Source organism: Mustela putorius, unplaced genomic scaffold (genome assembly GCF_011764305.1).
Source record: "Mustela putorius furo isolate JIRA1106 unplaced genomic scaffold, ASM1176430v1.1 tig00000275_pilon_pilon_pilon, whole genome shotgun sequence".
NCBI classification, from domain to species: Eukaryota; Metazoa; Chordata; class Mammalia; order Carnivora; family Mustelidae; genus Mustela; species Mustela putorius.
In genome coordinates this window covers 20908992-20936243 of record NW_025421341.1, presented here as the reverse complement: position 1 = coordinate 20936243, position 27252 = coordinate 20908992, and the positions used below count along the sequence as shown (strand labels likewise).

General features: G+C 53.3%; 1 protein-coding gene across 1 annotated transcript; it reads left to right on the top strand.

Moving 5' to 3' along the window:
- Window positions 1–1000: 1000 nt before the first annotated feature.
- IGFBP5 (insulin like growth factor binding protein 5) lies at window positions 1001–21593 on the top strand. The gene is made up of 4 exons (XM_004762716.3): window positions 1001–2113; window positions 15238–15467; window positions 15678–15797; window positions 16974–21593. Exons 1-4 carry the CDS (start codon window positions 1780–1782, stop codon window positions 17103–17105), a joined length of 816 nt encoding a protein of 271 aa, XP_004762773.1. The 5' UTR covers window positions 1001–1779; the 3' UTR covers window positions 17106–21593.
- Window positions 21594–27252: the final 5659 nt, after the last annotated feature.

Sequence of the window (27252 nt, the reverse complement as noted above, 5' to 3'; positions counted from 1 at the left end):
AACCAATGTGAAGGGAAGGTATCACTCCAAGCTGCCTTTCTTCCATCCCAAAAGCCCACACCAGGATACCTTAGGTCACCAGGCAAGATTTTTCAGACTTAGTATCTTCCGGGAAGCACGAGTCTCTGAAAACTCTTTACAATGCTGTTGAATGAGTATCCCTTCCCACAAGTATACACAATACAGATACCCACAAGCTTGAGCAAGTGCACAGACGTGTGTGCGTGTACACACACACACACACACACACAAAACCTCCCTGGGCCAACAATGGAGCTGAAGGAAAGTGGCCACCTCTTGATCATATGACCAAAGACAGTCACTTGCACTCCAGGGGCAGGAGAAATGCTCTTAATTAAATCCCCTTTCCTGGGCTTTTAGGGGGGAAAATCCAATTTCGCTTTTCTTTTATTTTTCCCCCTTTCTTTTTAATTCAGCTCACTACCCTCAGCTGGCCATCCTACACTAACACTCCCCTTCAAATACACACACACACACACACACACACACACACACACCCCTCACACAGTAACTTAGACACCAGCAGACAGCCATTTCCCAAAGCTTGGGAAGAATTTCTTGGGCACTGTATATATCCACTTGGCTAATAAGAAAATGCTTCTCCCTGCAGCCTGGGCCTTGGCTAGTTAAGGGGTGGGAGGGAGGGGGAGACCGAGTTAGTCTTCATTGTGTCCACCAGCTCCTCCAATTCTCCCTTATACTCGCATTCCACCCCCCTCCCTCGTAGGCAGCCCAGCCCAGTCCCCCAACCCCCTTTCTTACATTGGGGGGGGCGGGGGTGGAGGGAGGGGGGCACTGTTCTGGGAGCTCAGGGGAGCCCCCGTGTGTCTAGAAGGCCTCTCCCCACCCCCACCCCGTGTGAGTTAGTACTGCAAAGCTCCTTGGCATCCTCGCCTGGGTTGGGTGTTGGGGAGCTCAAATAGCAGCTACAAACTGGCTGGAGGCCAGGGGCCGTCTATTTAAAAGCGCCTGCTCCACCGGAGCCCGTAGTCTCTTTGGAAACTTCTGCCGGGGAAAAGAGCTAGGAAAGGGGCAAATCGGTGTGGGATTTTTTCTCTTTTCTTGCTCCTTTTAATTACCCCTCTTCCGTTTGCACCCTTCTTCGAGCTTCACGGAGAACCTGCAAATTTCGAAGAGGTGGTGACAGAGTGGGAGCAAAGAGGTGTTAGGCTTTGGGATTTGGGCCTTTTTTTTTTTTTTTTTTTTTTAATTTCTTGATTTCGACATTTTCCCCCACTCTCGCGGCCACCGCAGCCGCCTCTTACCTGTTCCCCGGCAGCCGCGCGCTGCAGGCAGCTGCAGGTTAGAAAGGAGCAGGGTGCATTTTAGACTTTAAACAAAATTTTTGCAGACAGCCCCATTTTTCTCCCCCCCACCCCCTTCTCCACAGCCTCCGAGCTCATTATTCCGGTGGTTGCTTTGGGGTGAACAATTTTTGGCTTTTTCCTCCCTGTAATTCTGAGCGGGTCTGGCTGGGGGGGGTTGTTTCTCCGGCTTTCACTCCCTCCGCGTGCACCTGGCGCGGCTCTTTTCCCCCCAACCTGTTGCAAGTCCTTTAATCCTTGCAGTTGGGACTTGCCGGCAGGCACCTCAGCCCTCCATCTCTCCCTACGTTTTGCAATTGTCTGGGGGAGGGCACCTGCTCTACCTGCCAGAAAAAAAATTTTTTTAATTTCTCCGGGCGCCCTCTTGGCCCCTCTCTCCCTACACGCTCGCTCTCGTGTCCCGCCCCAAGGTAAAGAGGAAGACTCGGAGAAGATGGTGTTCACCGCGGTCCTCCTGCTGCTGGCCTCCTGTGCGGGGCCGGCCCAGGGCCTGGGCTCCTTCGTGCACTGCGAGCCCTGTGACGAGAAAGCCCTCTCCATGTGTCCCCCCAGCCCCCTGGGCTGCGAGCTGGTCAAAGAGCCGGGCTGCGGTTGCTGCATGACTTGCGCCCTGGCGGAGGGGCAGTCGTGCGGCGTCTACACCGAGCGCTGCGCCCAGGGGCTGCGCTGCCTCCCCCGGCAGGACGAGGAGAAGCCGCTGCACGCCCTGCTGCACGGCCGTGGGGTTTGCCTCAACGAAAAGAGCTACCGCGAGCAAGCCAAGATCGGTGAGCGCGCTCAGTGTGCCAGTCAGTTACGCGGCGCACGGCCGGGGGACACAGGGGAGGCTGGCCCCGCGCGCTTGGGCCAGCAAGTGGCTTGGAGCCGGAGTGTAGCCCGGGAGGAGGGCGGGGAGGGTCCTTGCACCTCGGAATTAGAGCCTGACGGATCCAGCTACCCCGGGCTGCTTTCTTACCGGTGTCTCTCGCAGCTTTCGCTCCTTCTCCTCGCCCCTACCCCAACCCTTCCCCACCCACCTCCTCCCCCTCCTTCTGAATACTGGCTCTGAGGGCGTTCGGTCTCCAGGTCCAAGCCCCTAGGTACTCAATTTCTAGTCTCAGAAGGTGCGTGTTCCTTTATCAGCTCCCTCCTCCACGCACGTACCCACCTACCCAATATGGGGTTTTTTTTTCTAAACTTGAAAAAAAAAATCTCTTTGTTAAAATATTGCTTCAATTGGGAACCTGGAGAGAGAAGCGTTACCGGTCTTCTGCGGTGATTCCACCTTTGTGCCTTCCAGCCCCTGCCCCTGCCCCCTACCAGTCCGTCCTGGCGTATCTTCCCCTTTATCCCCACACCCACTCGCGCGCGCACACACGCGCAGAAACGCTTGAAAGCTAACGCCTTTCGCGGGGGGGGGGGGCTTTTATGCCCCTCCCACGTGCACACCCATCGCTCTTGACTCGGTGTGATTGTGGCATAGCGTTAAAACATCTTAAAATGCCAAATACCTTTTTTTCCTTCCGGGAAGGATAAAATTACTTTAGCTCGCTCGGCGGCAGTGGGGAGGTGGGGGGAGGGGGCCTGAGAGGAATAGGAAAGAAGGATTTCTGTTCCCCTGTTGAGTGTTGGTCCCTGAATCTAATTCCTTTTTCCCCGCCCCAGTTCAGATTTTACCTAGGAAGAAAGGTGGATATAGGGGCAAGAAGGGATATAGAACTCAGACATCGCAACTCCCCCGCCAGTGCTAATCTCACCCCCCACCCCCCACCACCTCAGTCTTTCAAACTGGATCACAAGTGGGTGTGGTGTAAATGCTAGAGGGGCCCTGGAAACACAGAATGCAAAATCAACTGGGCGGAGACCGAAAAGCCGCGCTCCGGGAGCCTCCCCTCCGCCTCCACGTAGCCCCGCCCCCGAGTGGCCCCGCCCCCAAATTCTCTGAGTCTGGAGTCGAAGGTTTAAAAAGTTAACAGAGCTGCTTGTTCCGATCAGAACAGTTCTGCCCCCCCTCCTTCCTTAGAATGTGGCTCCTTTTGGATTTACCTGATCTTACTTTTTTATTTTTTTTAAGTCTAATGAGTTCTACACGAAAATCTGGGCTCTGAAACGTCAATCTGGTTATTAATCCTCCCCCAAAGGGCTTAAGACTTAGCTAAATAGTGTTTGTTCTCTGTAGTTTCCCACTGGAGCGAAGCCCTTTTTTCCCTCCCATCCCGTCCATTAGGGCACCCCAATATGAGTTTTCGCAACTACAAACTGCACACTATCGCGCGGTAAGAGTGCGTCAGCGCTTGCGAAGCGGCAGGAGAACTTTCCTGGGTTCAGCCTGGATTCCCCGCAAAGCTTGCAGGGTTTGCCTGTCGCCCTCAGCCGCCCCCCACTTTTCGAGAGGCAGTGGTCCTCCAGACTGCAGCCTGCCAAAAAGGAGCAGAGTGCAACGCGCAGACCCCGGAGGCCCTAGAGGCCGGTTTGTGGAGTTATTTTTATTAAGAGCCACTTTTCGAAGGCGGTCCTGGCTGCCCTCATCTTCGGGGATGTGGATTTGGAAGAGCTAAGAACGGCGCGGTGGCGGAGGGGGGCGGGGAGGCGGGGGGATGGGGGGGGACTGGGTTAGGGGGACGGGTGGAGAAAAGGCATGAATCGGTTCCTGACTTGGAAGCGAGCGCTCTGGGTAATAATCCGGTCACATCTAAAGTATGCAAGGTATCACTCAGCCGCATTCTGGCCCCGCTTTTATTTGCCCAACCGTGTGGTTGCTGTGATGTGGTTGGTGTGAGGGTGTGCGCGCAAGGCGCGCGCACGCGCGCGCAATTGCTTGGAAGAGCAAATTGGCGCATCATCCAACTTTCCAGTTCAACCTAACACACACACACACACACACACACACACGGGTTTTTTGTCCCAAGCAAGATGCCCTTTAGACTTCTCTGCCAACCATTCTTCAACCCCCACCTTCAAGGTGCCTCCCATCCCCACCCCTGACTTTCTTGGGACTCCACGCCGCCTTTGGCAGGTGCCTGACCAACCATTGTTGCAGGATGGCAACAGGAGCTGACCCCTTCCTCCCGGAAGATAGTATGGTAGTGGGCACTCCTGGCTCGAGCCTTTCAACTCGAAAACTGTTGAGTGGGTGCCCCAAAAGTTGGAGACGGCGCAGAGAGGGTTCATAAAGAGAAGGAAATGAACAGAGAGAGGCAGGAGAGTGTCAGCTCCCTTGACCAAAAAATCTGCTCCTCAACACCCTACTACCATGTCTCCTTACCAAAGTCATCAGTGAGAAGTTGGCTTTGCCTCTCTCTCCTGCGGTTGCCATACAGATAGAGAGGATATGCATATATAGGCGCACACCTAAGTCAAAAGATATATGCATAAAGGAAGAAAGATATGGATATAGATACATATCTTTTTTTGACCAAAAGAAACAGTGCGTTTCCAGAATCCGAAACGGGGAGCTGAGGAGAGCGAGTTGGCAGGCAGCCAAAGCTGCTGGGAGGAAGAGCTGAGGGCGGGCGGGCCCAGACTGGTGTTTTGCTGGGCGCGTTGCTAAGCAACGCGAGAGCAAGTCTGCTCTGCCGGGGAATTGGGTGCTGAGAGCGCACTGGGCCCTGCATTTTATTTTGGCCAGTTCTGGGGCAGAGATAGATATAGAAACAGAGAGCAGTGTGTGTGAAGCTGGAGGGAGGCGGGAGACGGGAGTTATTTATTGATCCAAGCTCAATAAATATGGGTGAGCTGGATCCAGCCAAGGAAGCACAGGGCTTTGCTTGGGCATTGTTTGGAGAAGGACCCTGTGGCTTTCTGGCCAGGAGGGCGAAATACATACTTGCCCCGTTCTGGGAGATCTCTCCTGAGCGCATGAGACATTAAGCTTGGGTTACAGGGAGAAATGGGTTCTGAGTTTCAGTTCTGTCGTTGAGAAATAAGAAAGAGAGGACAAATAGTATGATCTGGGAACGAAAAAATATTACCGAAGTAAAAATAAATTCCATCTTTGCTTCTCTGAGATGTTTGGCGTCCATCACCCTGGCATCCTCTCCAAGCCTGGCCCAAATGCCATGTAGAAGTCAAGCCCTGGAGTTAGGTTTATTGGCCAGATTTGTGTCTCTGTTGAACAAGATCATGGAAAACCAAAGGAGCCAAATTCCTTTCCCACCCGCACACCCTCCCTTTGAAATAAGCCTTTGAGAGGCTGGCTGTGTCCTGAGCCAACCAAAGTGGGAGCCGGGAAGATGAGAGATGGTGCTTTTAACTTGACTTTTCTTGCCTCCCGCCCCCTCTTTCTGCTGTGTCAGCTCAGACTGGAAGGGCACGGACAGTTGGCCACAGTGAGAGCTCATTTTCTTACCATATTTCTCTTTTCTTCTCCCTTCCTCTCACTACCCCCCCCTCCTTCCCCTAGCTCCACAGCATTCCTTGGGGACTTGGATTTTAAGTTGGAGCAGCTGCCAGTCAGTGCTGGGGCTTGGGTTGGATTTGAGCAGACAGGTGGGTTTGCAGCTGCAGAGGGAGGACCAGGCTGACCTAGGAGGCAGAGGTCACTATGAGGGTTACAGCAAAGGGCATGGGAGCGGGAATCCCAACAGAAGCTCTGGGCCCCTTAATAAGGGGTGGCGGGGGCAGGGGAAGGGGAGATGGCTAGCAGGAAAGGAAGGTGATTTTTATCTGTAGTTTTTACTTTGTATCTGAGCAATGCCTTTGAAACTTTGGGTTATTTAATGCATAGAACATAGAAACTTCGGAGAAGGGATGTGCACATTCCAAGCCCACTGCACCCAGAAACTGGAAGAACTCCATAAACAGACCAGGTACCAGTGAGGGACCAACAGGGAGCAGAAGTGAAGACGGAGGGTGGAGGGAAGTTGGATGTGGTGAAAGATGATGAGGCAATTTGGAGGGGTTTTGTCTGAGTTTTTGTTTTGCATTTTTACTATGCTGATCCAAAAGTTTCAGTCCCCAGAGAGCATCCTTAAATGGCAATCTGGATGCGTTTTCCAAAACAATGAGATTTATTGCATATTTGCAAAAATAAATAAGGAAATAAACAAAGAAGCTGGTTCTAAGCTTCTACCCCCCACTGCCTCATATCCAGAAGATCTCCCACTTGTGTTTCCGGTTCCATTTCTTTCCATGATTTCTATTATGATGCCTTTTATATATACATATATCTAAATCCAGAGGAGCTACTGAAAACCTCAGTGATAGACAAAGTGTCTTTTTTTACCTGGCCACTTGGCTCAGCTCAGTCCTAGTGTCTCCCCAGGAATGGTCTAGGTATTGACCCAAGAGTGTTAATGCTGGAGAGAACCCCGAGATCGTAGCACTCAAAGTGATGGTTTTACAGATGAGAACACTGAGGTGGAGGGTACAGAGTCACTTGTCAGTTGGGCTCTTGCTGGGGCCCTGCCTAACGTGCCACAAGGCCTTCAGCAAATATGGCACAATACTTGTGAAGACGAAGGGAAGAAGTGACGTTGCCTCAAAGTGGAGAACACAACACCCTTTCTATTTTCAACACACTCTGGTGCCTCCCTTCTCCTCCATAGTCTTGGAAGCAAGACTGGCCTAGGCCAGTTGTTTAGTGAGGGATGGGGACAAGGAGGCTGGAAAGGGACAGTGCTGAGCCCAGACTTTGGGTCCATGGACTCAGCTGCCTTTGCTGAACCGCAGGGAGCTCTCTCCTGATGTGGGAAGGCAGGCAGGCCCTCACTGGCCCACCGTGCAGAAGGAGAACATGGCCCAGAAGCAGCCAGCTTCCCATGGCAACCAGCCCCCACCAGCACAGGCCTTTCATGGAGGCAGGCAAGCAGGATGAGGAGACCCGAACTCCAGGGGGTAGGAGGGGGAAGAGAAAACCACTGCCCCCAAGAGTCGCTAAGGAAGAGAGCAAGAAAATCACAGGGTTTGTGAACACAGGCAGGGATGTCGGCCATCCTTCCAAAGGAGAAGGGAGACAGGCCTCCTGATTACAGCTGGGGGCTTCAGATGGATCTGAGGAATGGCAGAGAGAATTCGTAAGAATCTGAAGGAGAAGGCATATAGGTTAAGGTCCTCTTCCCAATGGGTTAGACCTGCCAGGGGCACCCCAGTGGAGTTAAATATAAAGAGATTAGTTCCCTCATTTGTCATCCCTCCACCTCAACCTTCAGACATGGGCCTTCCCTTGCCGAAACCTGAGGCAAGAACCAGACCAAATTTGTACTCAGAACCTGGCGACCTTCAACCTCTGCTGGTCCCCACAGATGAGTTGGGCTCTAGTTATCCTGAACCATTCGGGTTGTACCATCACAGCTGAGCTGACTGGTCTCCACGTTCTGTCACCCCACTGAAGAGGACCCTCGTCCCAGACCCTTAAGAGCAGCACTGGCCAGTTGAAATCCAATACAAGCCACACATGTAATTTCAAATTTTCTAGTCACACATATTTTTAAAAAGGCAAAATGAAACAGGTGAAATTCATTTTAACCATACTATTTTAATTCCATGTTTCCAAGATATTATCATAACTACATACACACAAGCAGTTACAATGAGATATTTTACATTCTTTCTTCCATATGCAGTCTTTGAAATGTGAGGTGTCGTTTGCATTTACAGCATGTCTGAATTTGGACACGAACTCTGCATTAAAAATACTGTATATTTAAGTTTCTGTATATTTAAGTTTTGTACAATTTACAGTTGAGGAACTGGATTCATACACCTGAGTCCTTCCAGACACACTCAGAAAGTTTCCAATAACCACACTGAGTATTAGTTTTTAAATCTAAATTAATTTCAATGAAATAATTTTTCTTTGAGTTGGGGGTAGAGGGAGAAGGAGAGAGAGAATCTTAAGCAGGATCCACATCATGTGGGAGCCTAACTCGGGGCTCCATCCCAGGACCCTGACATCATGACCTGAGCCAAAATCAAGAGTTGGACGCTCAGCAGACTGACCCACCCAGGCTCCCCTAAATGAAATAAATCTTTAAATTCAACCCCACTAGCCACATTTCAAGCTTGAACGGCCACATGTGGCTAATAGCCTACCCAACTGGAAAGTATAGATGCCACCAGCAAGTGCCCCTGCCCCCAACCTGAGAAGGGAAGTAACGTCTCCGTTCTCCCCTCCTGCCCCAAAGAGTCCAAAAGGAAGAGTCTGAATCTGGATTGCCAGATACCACAGGACTCTTGTTTGACACCCAGCAGCTCTCTTTTCTTAGGGGGACTGGGGAAGGTTCTGGTTGCCTGCTCCCTGCCACCCCCTTCTGGTCATCCAGGACCATTCTCAGGGAAGGTGGCTGCCTAACTGTAATGTTCTGAATGGACTGCGGTGAGTCATGAGTGGAAGTGTAGCCAGGTCAGAGAAATGGCCAAGTGCTTCCTCTCCCTCTCCTCTGAATGGCTGCTTTGCACCTAGCCCCTCCATTCCCTTCTGATTAGATAGGAACGTTTCCACTGAACGTGCTCTACCTTCCCCAGTTCTAGAGAAACCCAGCCAGAGACAATCATCTAGGACGTTGTACTTAAATGTGTATTTCTCATGTGTGTAAATGTATCACCACCTGTCTCCCAGAGATCAAGAAATCATGTACTGGAGTCCCCACCCTCCACCCTCCTTTGGCCGTAGGGGAGAAAGTTGAGGGGGATCCTTTCTGTACCTCTGTTCCCAAGACAGTGAGAGAGACCCCAGCCTTTGATCCTGGGGGAGTGTCACCAACTTGACAGCAGCTATCTATGCCATCGAGGGCAGCTGGTCACCTCTTCTCTCTGCATCTTTTGGAAGGAAACCTGGTGCCTTGATGCACCATGAAGGAATGCCTTTAGACAGGGGATGCTTTGGAGGGAGTTCTCCCGGTGAGGACTGGTTGCTCTCGCCTGGGGCTGGCAGTCACACTTTCTGGCAGTCCGACTCTTCTGACTGTTCACCCACCAGGCTATCTGGTGTCTCTATTTCTCTGTTTAGGATAGAGATGTTACATACCGACATTGGCCAACTTCGTATTGGTCTAGAGCAGTCCCTTAGTTTTCCTGGACTGAAACGGAGTGAGGGCTGGAAAGGATCTCAGCAGGGTAAGCCCGTGGTCCTCCTTGTCTAGTCACTGAGGCTCTGAACCTGCTCCCCGTCTCTGCCATTCACCCCAAGTGAAATTGCTCCTCCAGTGTCTTTTTGCAACTGTTCCTTAGGATCACGGTTGTTTGGGTTTGTTTTCCTCTTGAAAAGACAGCGCTCCTTTCCTTCTCAGCCCATAATTCATGTTAAAAAGAGCCCAGAACATGCACGTCTGTTACTGACCGCAGAGGAAAAGAAAACAGTGTCTTCCAAGAGAGATCGGGGCAAGGCAGACACTGGCCAGGGATGGAACGGCTAGGAGGAGGTACACTGTAGTTCCCCTGGAAGGCTCAGCAGCCCCCCCCTATGCCTGCACTCTTTATGCAAAGGCACACACGGTGTCATTGATTCATTTGGCATACACAGCTGGGAAACGGTCAGACTTCAGGAGACTGAAACACACCTCACAGTTTTTTAAACAGTGAGCGGCTGATCCATCATTCCCCGTAAGCTTCATGTCCTAGCAGAAAGCTGGAGGATGGAGGTTGGCAGGGAAACGGGGCAATGTGGGGAGGGGGTGCAAAGCATCTAGCCACAGCCTGGCGTGGATCAGTGCCCTCTGGCCAGCTGTCCGATGGGACTCTCTGCAGGGAGGAAAATGCCCTCTATCTGCTCTGCCAGGGCAGCAGCCACTCTCCACTGTGGTCATGGGTCCTTGAAAAGTGGATAGAGCAACTGGGGAGCTAAATTTGTAATTTGATTTAATATTTATTCATTTAAGTGGCCACATGTGGCTAGTGAGCACTGTTACGGATAGCACAACCTTAGATCAAAGAAGCCCTGGAAACCCAGGGGAGCCTCCGCTTGTTCCCATCCCCCGAGACATGTTCCTCTGCTTCTTGGCTCCCTCTGCAGCAGCTACAAGCTTACAGGCCAGAGCATGAGCGAGGTGACCTCGCAAGGCATCCACGGAACTGTGGCGCGCCCGAGTTTATGTTACAGGCGCGCTTCTAGACCCACTTCTCTTTACCACTCCAAGAAATCTGTGCATCTCCCCATTTAAAGATTATGTACTGAACACCATACAATGGAGAGAAAAAGATAGATGACAACGCTCCACCCTTAAGAAGTGTTTAAATTCCACCGAAGGAGTCAGAATGAAAGCCGGAGGAAACCCAGCTCCCCTTTTCATTCCTTGTAGAGAGATTCTGGGCAAATGCATCTTGTCTCCTGGCTAGAAAAAGAGACTTTCCTCTGCCCAAGTCCAGGTGGCCTGGCAAAGCCCTACATTCCTCCTGAGCTGTGAATTCTGAGTACGCCTTGGTTTCTTCAATTTCCGTAAGCAACATCGCAGTATCTGGGCCACCCCGAGTTCTCTGGAGTTCAATGATGAGGTTAAGATAGAGTGGGAAACTACCACGAGCCCTGGACCAGACGTTCATGGTGCTAGGGAATGACTAAGAGTCCCAGGATGGAGGGTTAGACAGCAGGGGGCAGCAAGGTCCCCAACATCGCTCCAGTGCATCGCCGGACTGGAGAGCAGGATGCTATCAGAAGGCTTCTTAAGAGCATGTGCCTGCGTCTGCTGGCCCCTGCGAGAGAGCTTGAGTGGGAAACAGGCATGGTATGCTCTGGTGTGAGTGGTGCTGCCCACCCTAGGAGGTCTCCGGGTCCATAGCAGCAGGGCCTACAACCAGACACCTTCTGTGTTTGCTGGGACAAGGAGATGGCTTAGTCCTCAAGCAGGTGTTTGCGTTGCCAGAGGAAGGGCTGTGTACCTGTGTGTGCCTCCGTGGAGGCTGGCACAGCACCATGACCTGGGAGTGCCTTATGAATGAAGGAGAGGGTGAGCTGGCCACCCCAACATGGCAGGGGCAGGGGCCATCAGAGAGCTGGCTGGAAGGCAGACCAGACTCAGAACCCACCTGAAAGGCAACCATCAGGACAATGTGGTAGCCCTCGCTTCCGTGGTCTTCGGATGAGATCACAAAATTCACAGGCCATGCCTCTGCTACCCATGGAGGAGGGAACAAGGCTGAGCATTCCACATTTTCCATCTGCTGCAGAATCCTTTCAAAATGACATCTAGAGATGGGAAGGGGGGGACCCCAGACAGGTCTCTCTTCTACCCCAGATTACTTTTCAGCTACAGATTAGAGAAGGAGCATGGGGCTAGGCACAGGTCTGCCTTGTTCCCCGCTTGAGCCTCCAGCTCTCATACCTTTGTGGTATGAGAGCCACATACCTTGTATGTGGGTTTTTTCTAGTCCTCACCCGTCCATCCCCCTGACTCCTGAAATGCGTGCTGCAGATACACAGAAGGAGAGGACTGGGGTAGCTGTCAGAGAAGTCGGGGAGGGCAGCACCTAAGTCCCAGATCTGAAAATTGCTTGCAGTCCCCAGAAACCAGCGCTGGGGACATGTTGCGTGGCCATCAGTCTGCTCCGCCATCTACTGGCCATGAGAGGTATTGGCCTGCTTGTGGAACTTCCCTTGCTGTTCAAGGGCAAATTCACCAGGAAGTCCTCCCTTTCATCCACCTAAATCCCCTCTGCAACCTTGGTCCATTTTCTCTCGATGAAAGATCACAGGAGCCGCCTGTCTACATGTGCCTCCTTGTCTTATCTAAAACGTAAACCCTGCCCAAACTGAAAGCCTATTTATGAATTGGCCAGGAAGCTGCTGAGTAGGGCTCGCAGGCTCTGGCATTCCAATGCTGGTCTTACTTTCCAGCCTTTTAATCTCCGTAGCTCTGCCTGGGGTTTTGCTACATTTCTGTGGTCTCTGCAGCCTGCAGGGGACCACAAAACCCTGATGAGTATCTTTGCTACTCCACTGTCCTGCTCTCTGTGTAACAGGTCCCACGGGGTCACGTGGCACCAAAACCGGGAGGCACATGAAAACTTTAAGCCTGACCAGAAGCAGCCAAAAAGCCTGTGAACTAGGGAGGGCATGCCCTCAGGAACCCTACCTCTGCGACCCTAGGGAAGGAAAGAGGGTTTGCAGAAGTGCTTTGAGTTCCTTAAGGAACATACAAGAACATATGGGAATCAGCATCGTTTTCCAGTATCAACATGTGCTTAGCCCCAAGGCCATACTTGAACACTTTCAGAGAAAAGACTAAGGTCAAAGAAATTTGCTCCCAAGTTCACTGAACCCCTGTGAACAGCCCCATCCTCCCAGGAAGAGTGAATCAAGGTTAAAAGCAGCTCACAGCATCTCTTAGAAAAGGTCCTAGAAGAGGGAGGGTCTTGAGAAGAGCTGTCAGTACACGGTGTGCAGTGAGCCAGCATGCCTCTATCCACGTCCACTAAGGCCAGAGAGAGAAGCCCCGTGAAAGGTGGCATCACATCTGGTGGAGGAGGGCATGATACCTTCTGACCAGATGTCTTAAGAACCAGAAAGAGTACTCCGAGACACATTCATGTCCTTGTTCCTGCTTGGACACAGGGAGATGGACCTAACGGTCTAGTGGAAGGATTCCAGGAGCTGGTACTGTCTGCCACTGGGAGTAAGCACTTCCTGGGATCTCCCTGTGGAAGAGGGAACCCCTAGAGCCCAGCCACGGAGGTGCCCGTGAGACCAATTTACGGGCCCTCCAGCCTAGCTGAAGCAGCCTCTAGAGTTGCCGTCCAGCCCTCTCACAGGTGCTGGTCAGCCCCGGACCTCCCACCCATCTTCCCTCACTTCATCTGCCTACAATCTTGATTAGGGAAAGGGCGTGACCATGCACCCCCAGAATGCCCCCCCCACCTTTCAGTGGCAACCATCTCTTGTCCTCTCTCCTACCAGTGGCCAACCGCCTTTTCAGGGTCAGGATGCTTGGTGATGCCCAGAGAGGTTGAGTGAAGCATCTCAGATCACCCAGCAAGATAGGCTCAGCCACCCTTCTGAGCCTCAGTCGGCTTTTCCTCTCCACGCACCTCTCCCCAAGACCTGAGCCTCGGATTTGGGCCTATGTACTAGATCACAGAGCCCTAGTCTTTCGGTTTGTCCAGAGTTCCCCAAGCAGGCTCTGCTCCCCCCTGCACGCCACCTCATGAAGGAAAGTTGCTTTACTCCAAACATCCCTCCTTTAGCTCACCCTAGAAGGTTCTCCTCTGCCTGCCAGGCACATCGCCGCCGTGCTGTGAACAATCAGAGCAAGTTTGTAGAGTCGTAACACAGAGTCAAGCCAAGGTGGGAAGAGGGACAGAAAGACCAAAAGTGGGGGATGGGGACCTGGCACTGAATTTTGCTCAGAGAAAGCCCGCCCATTGCTTTCCTGTTTGCTCTCTCCCCATCATCTCCCTCTCCGGTGACTACTTCCCTTCCTCCTCTGTGGAGAAAGATCCAAAATCAGCTAACCACCCAAAACACTGCAGACCTCTGGAGGCTTCTTCAGGGCAGGGAACGCCTCTGCCAGGGCCTTAAAGACCGGATACCTATTCAATTAAGTTTGACAAATCCCAAGCCAAGAGACAAACAGGTGCTCAGGGGTTTCCTGCCACCTGCCGTCCGGACCTGGTTAGGCCAGGTCCCCACACATCTCCCTTAACCCACACCTGGCACTTCCCCTGGAGAGAGGTTTCCTGCCCCTGGGGGCACAAAACAGTGTCTTCTCACCAAGATTCTCCTTCCCTGTGCATCTCTTCTCCCTGCTTCCTTGGATCCCTCTCCTATTCTCCATTCCAGGGCCTTGTCACCGTGGTTCCTGGAGAGCCCGGTGACAGTGAGGCGGGTGGAGGAGACGATTTTCCTTCATCTCATCCGAGTTATTCAGGGTCACTCCAGGGCCCTATTCTTCTCTTTCTAAAATGTGAAAACAAAAGAGGCAGTGAAGATAGGCTGCCATACCCCTGCCTGGCCCACTTACACCCAGTCTCACTGTGGGCATCCTGGCCACATCCTGCCCACCTGGGAAGAGTGGTGGAGCCCTCCTCACTCTGGGTCTGCCGAGGCCGGCGGGATCAAGGAGCCGAGAAGAGAAAGGGAGCCCCAGAGAAGGGAGCCCGTGAGATAAGAACGTACTGGAAGTCTGTGCATGGAGAAAAGGCCAGGGGCTGGAATTATCGGATCAACAAATAAATGAACAAAGTCCTACTTCTTTAAAGGTCATAAGTCAGCTAAGTATAGACTGTCACCGAGTCTGTCCTATATATAACTGCTCTAGTCCCAGCCAGCTGTCCGCTTCTCTTGGCCTGGAGCTGAATTATGTTCAGCCTCCCAGGGCCCAGAACACAGACCCAGCCCTGAGCCAGAGCAGGGCCTTGGGGTTCCAGGTCCCCCACCCACCCGCACTGCACCCCTGCAGGCCCCCCGTGTCTGGCTCTCTCAGGTCCCCTCCTCGTCGTGATGCTCCCCACCACCCTGCTAGTCTGGACCCCAAGGACCCTCCTGCTCCTGGTTTCCCAAAATCTGTTGCAACAGCCCTGGAAGCATGAAGACCCCACTTGGGGATAGACTTCACCTCCTGTCCATGCTGGGCTGTCACCTCTCTTCCTCCATCAGCCTGCATCTCCACCTGGGCCTTTCTGGGCCACCCCAGCCACTGCCCAGCTACCTAGCCAGCCCCTCGGTGAACAAGACCTCACCAGTGCCTGAGCGCCCCCAGGGGCTCCTTCCCTCCCACGAGCCCCTTCCTGCCCCCAGCATGTCCTCTCCCTTCTGTCCGACCCGCCCTCGTTGATCAGCATGGTCTTTTCAACCCCGCCAAGTCTTCCTAGATTTGCTCCACTGGACTCCAATCCTGCGACCAACGTCCCAGCTCTTGGACGAGCGCTGACTCTTTCATCCTCCTTCTGCTTTCCCCCGGTCAGAGAAGCTCCTGGAGGACAGACACCCTCCGAGCATCAGGCTCTGCCCCAGAGACTGACCCTCTGCCTCCTTCCCCTGCAGAGAGAGACTCCCATGAGCACGAGGAACCAACCACCTCCGAGATGGCAGAGGAGACCTACTCGCCCAAGATCTTCCGGCCCAAGCATACCCGCATCTCCGAGCTGAAGGCTGAGGCCGTGAAGAAGGACCGCAGAAAGAAGCTGACCCAGTCCAAGTTTGTGGGGGGCGCTGAGAACACTGCGCATCCCCGGGTCATCTCTGCCCCTGAGATGAGACAAGAATCTGAGCAGGTGAGTCTCACGGACTCTGCAGGCTTTGCACACTTCCTACACCCAGGGAGCGTGACAGGTACAAAGAGGAGAAATCTTTGGGAGTGACTAGTTGGAACAAAATTCTCCATATATCCTCTTGGCCCCCAGTGCCCTGGGCCATGCATTCTGCATGGAGAGATGCTCTCCTCAGCTCCTGCCACATCTCTCACCCCCACCGTCTTCACACAGGGCCCCTGCCGTAGACACATGGAAGCGTCCCTGCAGGAGCTCAAAGCCAGCCCCCGCATGGTGCCTCGCGCTGTGTACCTGCCCAACTGTGACCGCAAAGGATTCTACAAGAGAAAGCAGGTATGCCCCGTCCCATGCGCCCAAGTTCAGAGGGCTCCTGAAAGCGGCACTTGCCAGAAAACCTTTTCCTCTCAATGCTTATGGTTTCTGTCATTAACAATAGTGTTTCCGGAACCCTCAATATCCACGCGAGTACCCCCACTCAGAACTCTCCCCACTCCCTCCTGTACTGTAGTCTGCTTCCGTTTTAGTGATCCCCCTTGCTAACGTAAATTCCTTAAAAAGGAAACTTTATATCACTGTCATTCACATGCTATGTATACTGTTTTCTGATGAGCACACACATAAACACGTACACAGAGATAAGGACTGCAAAGCAAATGTTCAGAGGCAGCTAATCATTTACGTCCCATTCATAGCCAGGCTACCCTTTGGGCAGCATTGCTGTTGGTTAAACCAGTAATACTTAGTATAGTATTAGTATTAGTATTAGTATTAGTATTAGTATTAGTACACTTAGTATTAGTATAGTATTAGTAATGCTAATATCTTAGGCCAGTGGTTCTCCCTGTTCCTGGAGCATCAGAACCACCTGGAAAGCTTATCAAAACACTGGTTGCTGAGTCCCACTCTGAGACTTCTGCGTTTCTAACAATTTCCCTCCCAGGTGGCCCTGATGCTCCCTATGGGTTCCCTTCATCTAAGTTGGGGGCCAAGAGCCAGACTCCCTTGAGTCCATTGTTGGCCTTCCCCCTTCTGAGCTTCGTCCTCCTTACCTAGTTATTTAATGTCTCTGCCTCGAGTATCTCATGCAGAATGATAATTGTACCTGGGGTCCTTATGCAATTTTGACGGATTAGGGATTAATCTTTATAAAACACTTACAGGCTGTACTCTGCAGGAAGTGTTAAGTAGTGTCTGGTACTGTAGAAATGATGCACCATCACCATCATCATCATCAGATCACGTAGCCCTATGGAGAATCCCAAGTTGGAGACCCTGGATGGGGGACAGAAAGGAGATTGTAAGAGCTAGCCACTGGCAGACTGTCTAAGTGAGCATTCCCCCCGGGGCCATCCCCCCGTGCAGGGCGCATACCACAACCCTGAGGGTTGGGACACGGAAGATAAGGAGCAGGGCCAGAACAAGGGCCAGGCAGGAGCAGAGCCCCCGACCCCGGGCAAGGGGGCAGCGGGGAACCGCCATCCTCACTGCCTATTGCTCTCCCCACCCCAGTGCAAGCCTTCCCGTGGCCGCAAACGTGGCATCTGCTGGTGCGTGGACAAGTACGGAATGAAGCTGCCAGGCATGGAGTATGTCGATGGGGACTTTCAGTGCCACACCTTCGACAGCAGCAACGTTGAGTGACGCGTCCCCTCCCCGTCCTTCCCTCACCCCTCCCACCCCCAGCCCCGACTCCAGCCAGCAGCTCCCTCCACCCCAGGACGCCACTCATTTCATCTCATTTAAGGGGAAAAAAAAAATACATATATCTATCTATTTGAGGAAACTGAGGACCTCGGAATCTCTAGCAAGGTCTCAACTTTCAAACCGGCAACAGCGGAGAAGCAAACAGCTAAGGAGACCCACTCCCGCCCCGCCCCCCCCCAAAATAGTTTTCTTTTTGAGGCAAGTTGAATGGACAGGGAGGGAAAGGGAGGAGGAACATGAGAGAGAGAAGGGAAGAAAGTGGACGTGTAGAGGAGAGGGGGAGACAAGCTGAGTTTCGAAGAAGGAAAGAAGAATGTGGAGAGGAAGGAAAGATCCCCGGGACCATGGCTGGACCCACCTGTTGTGTCCAGCCCTGGCCTGAGCTGGGAGACGTATGGGCACTGGAAGGTACGGCCCCAGGTGTGGCATTCAATGGCACCCTTGGGCGTTTTCCCGTCTGGATTAGTCACAGGGGAGAAAGGAAACCACCTGTCTCCACCTCCAGCCAGCAAGTTGCATGGCTTGACCCTGCCCCCGCCCCCCTCTCCCCCAGCAGAGGGCTCTCCCTCCCCCAAACTTATGAAAACTAAAATGCATTCCATTCCTCTCAAAACAAAGCAAAGGACTAACCGAGTGCTGTTAGATAGATAGGTGTTCCGGAACAGAATCACAAAGATGACGTCTGTGTGCGTACTCCAGTCCCGGTGCGGACTTTGGGAAAGCAGTACGCGCCCCGCATGGAGAGACTGCTCTTCCAAGGGGACTAGACCATGCCGACACGGGTGCTTTCAGCCCCTCGTGGCACTCCATTCACGACCAGCATGGCCTCTCTGGGGGAGGATAGGCTGAAATCAAGGCGGCCTCGTACAGACTTCTCTACGAGGCTCCATATAGTCATATGTAAGGCATATACGTCTATGTTCTTTCTTTTTTGCTTTCTTCTTTCCTTTCCTTGAAAGGTTTGCATTAACTCTTCAAAGTAGTTCCTCGGGGGACTCTGAGGAGCTTCCTCATTCTGGGAAAACCAAGAAAACCCCTGTTCTTCTAACACACCCCGTAACTGCTGTTTTTGCCAGCTTCCCAGCAGCGGCAGACGCAAGCCCTCGGCGGGCCACGGTGTTGGACGCCTTCACGATCTCCCGGGTGCAGGTGCGTCCATGGGAGGCACCCAGCCAGGTAGATGAGGGCTGTCCGTGGGGCGCCCCACAGCCCCAGCCCCTCTCGAGTTAGCCTTTAGACCCTCCGGAAGTCGCTGGCTCTGGGCCCTGCACCAAAGGAACACATCAGGTCCAAGTTTGACCCACGGGTCCTGCCCAGCCTTTTCCTTTCAAAGGGGCAGAACCTGCGTTTTGAAGCCAGCAGAGCAGGAGAGAGACTGAAATGAGAAATGGCAGCAGGCGGGTTGGAAGTGAACGGATTTAAATACAGGGAAATGGAAAAGCGATTGTGCCGGCCGGAGAAGAAGGAGCGGAGGGACGAAGCGGGGAGAACTGCCCCCTTCCAGCTTCCGAGCCAAGCAGCAGAAGGGGGGACAAAGCCAAGAGCACCTTCCCGGGTCCCCGCCCTCTAAGCTCTTTGGGATTCCAGAGGACAGAAAGAGGAGAATAGGGGTGCAGTTCCTCAGAGAGAAATGAGGTAGGTTCTAGAACCTAGCCGCTGGCCAGGAGCAAGGATCAGCAAAGGCCAGCTGTGCCTTTGAAGGGACAAGACCGTGCCCTCGGACGGCCACCTTCTCCCTCTAAGGAAGGACTGGGGCCAGAGCCTTTCAAGCTCCTCATCCCCCCCAGGCCAGTGTGGGCTTTCTCCCTGGAGTGGGGGATGGAAGAGAGGCCCAGGACGAAGGGAGGCCTCAAGGGTGCTGGCATGTGGCCGCCAGATTCTGAACCAGGAGAATTCCCGTTCCTGCCGACTTCGTCAACAAATCAGCAACCTCAGGGCTGTCCTCAGAGGCTGGAGCTAGCCCACCAGGGAAGGGGGCTTGGACTCTGGCAAAGGAGACTCCTCCTCGCTGGGAACACAGCTCTCTCTGCTCTATGCTGATGGCGTGACGCCGTGGAGACCACTTCAACACCGAACTCGGGGCCGTGAGGAGGGACAGCAGACAAGCAAATAGATTTCAGCTGGTGGGAAGCTTGCAGCTACGGAACTTGGGGGGGGGGGTCTCCTGCCACTGCCACCACCCCCCACCACCCCCGGACAGGACAGTTGGCTGGGACAAGAGAGATGGTCGCTTGTCATAGGACAAAGGGCCCGATGGGGCTGGCAGCCGCCAGGACTTACTTGACCTGCTGCGTTCATGTGCCCCATCTCTCTGCACAGCTCTCCCCAAACCCCTGACTCACATTTCTGTGTCTTAGGCCAGTATTGTAAACCTTTCCCACTTCACTCTTCTGTTTGCCCATTCTTTCTGTGGATCTCGAACAGTCCTCTAACTGGGATCTGCCAAGTGGATACTGGGGTGCCATTCCCCCTAAGAAAAGACTGAGCCAGGAATTGCATACCCTACCCCACACCCCTCCCAAGACCCGGACCTGTTCCTGAGAGGGGCTCTCTCCTTCCCTCCTGCTATTTACTGGACTCCAAATGGGTGTCTGCCCCTTCCTTCGGCTCTTTGCCAGCAGCCACAAGGCGGGGAAGAGTATGGCCTGGTTTAAGTCCACCAGTGTCTTCGGGTGTCCAGAGTTCATGCTGACTCCCCCAAACCTGTGAGTTCAGCACTTGCAATGACTCTGCTCAGCTAGCCACGCCCTAGAGGATGCTGGACCTTCATGACAGATGAGACTAATCTCCCAAGAGGGAGGCCTGGCTTCGGAGGGAGTCATGGAGGAACATGGAGCATCCCTGGGGCAGGGCGGGCGGGGAGGCTGGTGGGAAACGCTGAGAGCTGGGATCCCAAGCAAGGGTCTTCTTGACTCCAGGCCTTAGGCTCTGGAGTTTTCTGTGGCCTCAAGACTAAATGTTGCCCCACCCACCCAGCAGTAGGCCTCTTCCCATCGCCCTTTGACTCAGGCCTCACTCCAGCAGGAGAGGATTACCTGTCATTCCTACTGCTGCCAGATGATCCAGGAGGGCCTCGTCAGGACTGACCCTCCTTCTCCCACAGCTTCCCTACCCGCCTGGGCAAAGCAGGGCATGCAGGATGGAAGAGACTGTAAGGTTTCTCAGACAGCCAGGCCTGGACAGACAGGCCTGGAGACATTCAAACCCCCTCACCCCAACAGGGGAGGACAGGAGGCCCGGGAGGCCCCATGTGGTCTACCTCCTGTCTCCTCACCCATTTTCCCATCACCGTCTCAGTGGTCTCCACAGTAATCCTGCAGGGTCAGCCTCCCCTGGGGAGGTGGGCCCCACCTCAGCTCGCGGGCTACCTAGCTTGTGGGCGGCCACATGCCTACCGCACCCCTCTCCAGGGGGCCCGGGGCTGCCCCCCTCCACCTGTTCAGCTCCCACTGCCCTCCCCACCCCCGCAGAGGGCTGCGCTGCAGGTTGGAACTTTAGAGGGACGTGGGCCAAGGAGAAGCATGCCTTGGGCTCGAAGAGGACATTTTTAGAGAAAGGAGGCTAAGTTTTGAGAAGTGGTGGCAAAGGGGTTGGGGACTTGCCATCCAGCCCCCTGGGCATTGTACTGTCTTTATTTTTAAAACCACTAAAGTGCAAGACGTATGCACTTTTCTCCACTTTTTTTTTTTTCTCCTAGGTTTTTGATTCTTTTTATAAACATACTTTCTTGGTTTTCTAATGGAGTTACCGTTTAGCCATTGTCACTCTCCTTCTCTAACTCCTCTCTCTGGACAGGGAAAGGGAAGGTGGAGAGTGTCGGCCTCCTGCGCCCCTCTCCTCCCCAGCTTCTCTGGTCCCCCACCACCACCCTGAGTCTCAAATCTCCCACCGCCGCCGCCCGCCCGCCGTCACCACCACACAGTAGCCCACACGGATAGACAGTTGTCAGACAAGATTCCTTCAGATTCCGAGTTGCCTACCGGTTTTTTTTTATTTCTTTTTTGAAGACAGCAATAACCACCACACATATTACTGTAGCTCTCTAGTCTTACATACATACATATCATAGCTCTATTCTATCTCCCTTTGTTTTGTTTTAAACTTTTTTTTTTTTAAATAAATGCTCATAATCTTTACTGGTGAAAAAGGATGAAAAAATAAATTGACAAATAAAACCAGTTTGTGGGGAAAAAAAAAAAGCAGAAAAAAAAAAATCACCTGAATGCAGAGGGGCCCGCCTCCTGTCTAGCATTTTGTACCTGAGGAAATAAAAAAAAAAAAAAAAAAAGCCAGAGGATCTCACGTTTTATTAAAAAAGTGAAGATTGCTGTATACTATTTATTCAACGTATAATTTATGTTACTCCTTGATCTTTGTCTTTTGTCATGACAAAGCATTTATTTAATAAAGTTATGCATTCAGTTAGCCTGCGTCAGCGTCCTCCGAGGGCCCAGGGAAGGCAGGTGAAGGGCGAGAGGCACGCGGGGGTCAACTCAGGCCAGACGCCAGAGGGGCAAGAAGAACAGACCAGGCAGAGGCAAGACCGAGGGGAACCCCCAGACCAGGCCTCCCGTGCAAACCTGGGTGCCCCCCTCTCCATGCGTCCAAAATAGTTCAGGGAGTTAACATACACCCTGTGCTTAGGGCAGCGAGGGGCCGATGCATGCTCCAGGCCTGCTTGCTCTACCATCCCCCACACCTGAATCTCAGCCCTTGCTGTTCAGTCAAGGGGCCTTAATCTACCCTTTAGCCTGCCCGTGATGGGTCTCCTTTCCTTGGAGAGGATTTTCAGGAAGGCGTTTCCAGAATGTGCCTCAGTGGCTTCTTCTACTGCCTCCTAAGCTCTTAACTCCTGGGAACCTCTGGCCAAGGTGAACGCTAGCTCCTGCTTCTACCCAGCCCCTGGCCGCCTGCCTAGTGAGGAAGAAAGCTGTAAAACAGTTAGCGACTCTTTCACCTTCCAGCTGTTGTACTACGTTCTGCCTTTCTTCCTCCTGGGTGCCTTCTTTCCAAACTCCACGTGCCCCCTTCATGTGTGGGGCGCACGGCAGCACTCTGCCCTTTATGCCTCCCCCACGACCCCTACCGCACCCCAAAGGGCCTCATCAGTCATCGGGCCCAGTCATCGGGCCCAGCACAGAGACGGAGTCGGCGGTGTCCCTATTCTGCCCAGCCCAAACCCAGGACCCCGCTCCATCCGAGGCCTGTGGCCAGTGGAGGAATTGGGAGCAGCCCAGCCTGGCAAGGGGTTGGCCCGTCACTGGGCATGCATGCTTCTGAGGGGTCACTGAAACTCTTCCCTGAGACCCTTCAGCCATGCCGTCGTTCAGCCAGCGCCCAGCAGGAAAGGCAAAGATGGAGTGGGCCCCTTGACCTTGCACTAGGAGGTACACAAAAGGATCTGGAGTCTTCTCTCTTCCCTTTACAGGGGGGTCGATGCGGGGGCTCAGGAAGAACGGCGTTCAGGAAGGCTATGCTGGTCCAGCCACCTGGCACCGCCTGCCCCAGGACTGTCCCTGGCCTCTCCATCAGCAGCTCACTCTACCATCACCCACATCCTGTTGGGGAGGGGGGATGGGTGGGGGCGAACCAGGCATCTTCTCTGCGTGGCTCCCCCGTAGGGCCCCCCCTCAGCCAGGCCCACTCTACGATGCTCCTCAGCTGTCCCCGGGGCCTCCTCTCGGCCCTGCAGCCCTCGTCTTCAAACTCCCTGCTCACCCACAGGTCATTTAGGCAGCTCCTGGCTGCCCCACCCCTGTCCCACCCTACCCCACACAACTCAGGGGTCATCGGAACAACCCACACAGCACCCTGGTGATCAGACACTCACGGGGTCTTGGTGACCCAGGGGGACTGGGCGGGCACCTGCAGGCTATTCATATGCCACCATCTGCCACGACCACCACGCCGCGCGCCGCCCCCCCCCCCCACCCCAGCATGTCAAGCTGTCCAAAACCAAATTCCAGAGACACGGCTCATTACGGTCTTGACTTCACCAGTCTGGCCTCCATCCCCTCAAAGCTCAGAAGCCACACGCTGAGCCCCAGGGCTCCCAGGGAGAATCTGAACACCCCACTCTCTCACTCTGACCATAGTCTATATTACGGCAAGAAACCAGACAGGCTCTGCGACGTCAGCATTTCACTGATAGGAGAATGAGACTTTGGTCTCCCCATTCTATTTTCCAAAGCTTCAAGCCTCTCTGGCTCTGCCTCCTTCCCTAAGGAGATGAGACCCAGGGCTCCACTGTTACCTCCACGTATCTGGGTCTCTCCTGCCCTGCACACCTCAACTCCAGAGAAGCCTCACCAGCCAATGCTGGCACTCCTGCACAGCCCTGCTGAGCCCCGATGGAGAAAGTCCCACCATGGTGTGGGCTGACACTATCCCGGAACCCTCAAGCTCCAAATCCTGCCTGGGGAACCTGCAAGAGTTGTGTCGCTCCCACATCCCCTCATCTCTACACCTTCTCCTTCTCATGCTTCTCCCCATCCTGCCTTCTCCTGATCAGAGAAAAGCAAGTGAGAATGTGAGAATGTCCCACCTTCCCATCCAAACCTCTACGGAGTTAGCCAGAAAGCCACCACCCTGTTCCCCCTTCCTGTTCCCCCTTCCTGAACCAAAGCACAGCCTGTTTCCAAAGCACAGCCCTTCCCACCTGTTGCTCCCGCCCTTCTCCAACAAATCCCCTCTCCCGCTGCGTGGGCCACAGAGAGGGAGTGAAGGGGGCACATAGGAACAGCATCTTGTGGAGAGAACCAATGGGTCTTGTTCATGAACCTGGATGTCAGCATGAGAGTGATGGGAAAGTCGAGTGCATCTTCTCCACCCAGGGGGCCCCACGCAAATGCAGTTCAGTGTGACCAAAACTGAACTCATCTTGTACACTCAGGTACCTTACCTATTTTATCTTACATCTTACAGATTACAAGTTCAAAAACAAGAGCAACGTTTGAACTCATCACTTTTCCTCCTAAATTCTCCCTCTCTTCTCTCCCATATCCCTCCTCCCCTTCTGGTTGTGAATCCCAAGATCCCCAAGAATGGTTCCAGCATCCTCCCGGCCACTGTAGCCTGACCCTTAGTCTCATTGCTGACTCCTCATTTACGTCCTACGTCCAGCAAGTCCCCAGGTCCCAGGAATCAGCTACCGCATCGAAAACTCTGCCATCTGACCTTGCTCCCCACTTTCCCTGCCTAGGCCAAGTCACCCTCCCTTCTCATCTGGGTTACTGCCATTCCTTCCTACCAGGACATCCTTGCCAGATAGCACAGTAGGAGTTCACTTTTTTTTTTTCCTTAAGATTATATTTATTCATTTTGACAGAGAGAGATCACAAGTAGGCAGAGAGGCAGGCAGAGAGAGGAGGGAAGCAGGCTTCCCCCCCACCAAGCAGAGAGCCCGATACGGGACTCGATCCCAGGACCCCAAGACCATGACTCGAGCCAAAGGCAGAGGCCCAACCCACTGAGCCACCCAGGAGTTCACTTTCTAAAACACAGATCCAATCAGCCCATCCTCTGCTTAAATGCTTTCCTTTCAGTCCGAAGTTGAAATCTCTCGGCAAGACCCTCAAAATCCTTCCTGATGAGCTCTCCTCTGGCTTCTTCTCCAGCTGCTCCCTTACCCACACCCTCCTTCTATCACAGGGAGCCTCAAGCCCACGTGTGGCTTGTCCTCTCTATGCCTGAACTCCACCTTCCCCTCCACACACACACACACACATACACACCCCAAATCTTCCCCTGTGTCCCTACTTCCTCCCTACCACTGTCTTTGCACCCACTATGAGACAATATCTGTGCAGATAATTCCTCCTAAGGGCACCTGGGCACACCTCCGTCTCCTGATCAGGGAGGACTCCCATGGCTGTTTCAATCCACCACAGTATCAGCCCTTCAGGACGGGGACCAAATCTACTTCATCTTCACATCCAAAACCCGAACACGGAACCTGGGATGCAGGACTAACCCCACTGAGACAAAGCAAGTCTTTGAAGTAGGAAGTAGAAATTAACCCAATTAAAGACGAGGCAAAAGAGACTCAGAGCTTAGGAATGTGTCCAAAGTCACCTAAGTCATAAGTCATGTAGTCCAAAGTCTGTTCAAAGACAGCCCACTCCCAGGCGCATGCTCTCACCTACCCTGGGGGACATTACTCAAGGTGGTCCCTGTAAGCGGTGACTCTTCAGATTCAGAGCGCTTAAGAACAGGGCCAGCTTCCTAGGCATGCAGCCCATGCGGTCACACAAGCCCTGTGCTTGGCTCAAAGCTCTGCTGTCACTGTCCTGAAATTCTTAATAATTTCTGAACAAGGGGCTCTGAAGTTGCCCTGAATTCTACAAATTGGGTCACCGAGAAATTGGGTGATTCCACGCATTAGAATTGCCCGGAGGGCATGCTTCGATGCAGAGTCCCAGAAGCCCTCCCAAGCCTCTAGCTCAGGTGGTCTGCGGCGACAGGTCCCCTGTTCCTGCGAGTTTAACAAGGACCCACAATGGGCCTCCTGGGCCACCCCTTAAGCAAAAGGACCCTCTGCGGGCCAGCGTCAAATCATCTGCAGTTCACCATGCTGCCCCACGGTGGCAGTATAGCCCCAGTGTGTGTCAAGAGCAGCCAGTTCCGGAAGGCCCCAGCCAGCTTGACAACCTCAGGATCCCTGCCCAGCCATCTTCCCACTTGGATGCAGTATTTTCCCTCTGCAAAGGTTTCTAGGGCATACTATCCATCAGTCAGTGGGGTTCCTGTAGCTAGAACCACAGCAGAGCTGCTGCTGGCACTCCCATAAAATCCTCCTTTTCAGAGGGTTTGGAGGACAGGGAGGCTCTGGGCAAGTGGACATGGAAATGGGCAGGGAAGCTGCAACGTGCTCAGAAGCACTCTGCAAAAATATTACAGAGCTGACCCGAGTCAGCAACCTTGGGGCATGGTGGCTGGTGCAGTGCTCACTCAAGCAACGGCTGCGCGATAATCCCTCCCATTTTATAAGGTCCTCTAGTTTGCAGAGCCTATGCCCATCCACGGTCTCACATTATCACCCTGCTATTTGAGGCTGAGACCATGCCCATTAGACAGATGAGGAAAACTGAGTCTCAGATAAGGCGAGTGATATAGCTCTGGGGCAATAATGCAGCGTGGGACAGGATTCAAACCCAGGTATCCTGACTCCAGCAGTTCTTCTTGCCCAGCTCTGCATGAGAATCACCTGGGAACCTGAAAACAAGCGAACAAACAAACAGAAAAACGTACCTGGGGTCCACTCCAGGCCCATCAGATCCGACTGTCCGATGGTGGGGCGCTGACAAGTATTTTAAGTACCCCAGTCGACTCCAATGTTAGCCAAGGTTGAGAAACGCTGCCCTGTCCTGGGACAACAGCCACCAGCTCCCGGCTACAGCTGAGAGGTATGGGGCAGGAGCACCCACACCCATGGATGAACAGAATCAGATCCCAGGGAATGGTGGCTGTCCCACAGGGTGCAATTCCAAACCGCATTCAGAGCGCCCTAGGCTCTCTCCAGGCAGTCCACCCTGCTTCCACCCAGAGAGGCTGCATAACTCAGGGCTGAGCAGCACCCACACTCTGGAATTAGGGGTCCCAGCCTGGGCCATGGAGGTTGGGTACCTCTGGGGATTTTTTTTCCTTCATCTGTGAAAGTAGAGCTAATAGTGCCTCATTTATGGATTCATGAGGACTAATTGAATTAACTCACTTCCAGAGCAGCAGACCAAATGGCCTGCTGGCCTTGGCCTTGGCCTGGTACAAGCTAGAGCACTGACTAGGGTAGGTCTGCTTTGGGGGACCTGGTTTTCTTCTAAGGGGAGAAGTTCATTCCCCACCCCACCATCACCACTCATGAGGGCCCCAAGTGTCCCTCTGTCTCTCCTGAGTTTCTAGAAGGAAGGTCAGGAGGGATATGGGTGGAACGGAACCACCTTCCTTCACTTCCCTGGAAGGAAAGGATCAGACTCCCCACACAGAAGGGGGGCTACTGAGAGGTGGGGCTCTGTGTCCTGTGCTAGGGAGGGGAGCACTTCTTTCCTTGTGGCCCCGTGCAAAGTCGGGGAGCTCCTTGCAATTTGCC

Excerpts from the sequence above, each read along its gene's own strand:
- IGFBP5 (XM_004762716.3), top strand. The coding sequence starts at position 1,780 with ATGGTGTTCACCGCGGTCCTCCTGCTGCTGGCCTCCTGTGCGGGGCCG. Across the intron at positions 15,468-15,677 it reads TGAGACAAGAATCTGAGCAG|GGCCCCTGCCGTAGACACAT; the intron begins GTGAGTCTCACG and ends GTCTTCACACAG. Across the intron at positions 15,798-16,973 it reads GATTCTACAAGAGAAAGCAG|TGCAAGCCTTCCCGTGGCCG; the intron begins GTATGCCCCGTC and ends TCCCCACCCCAG.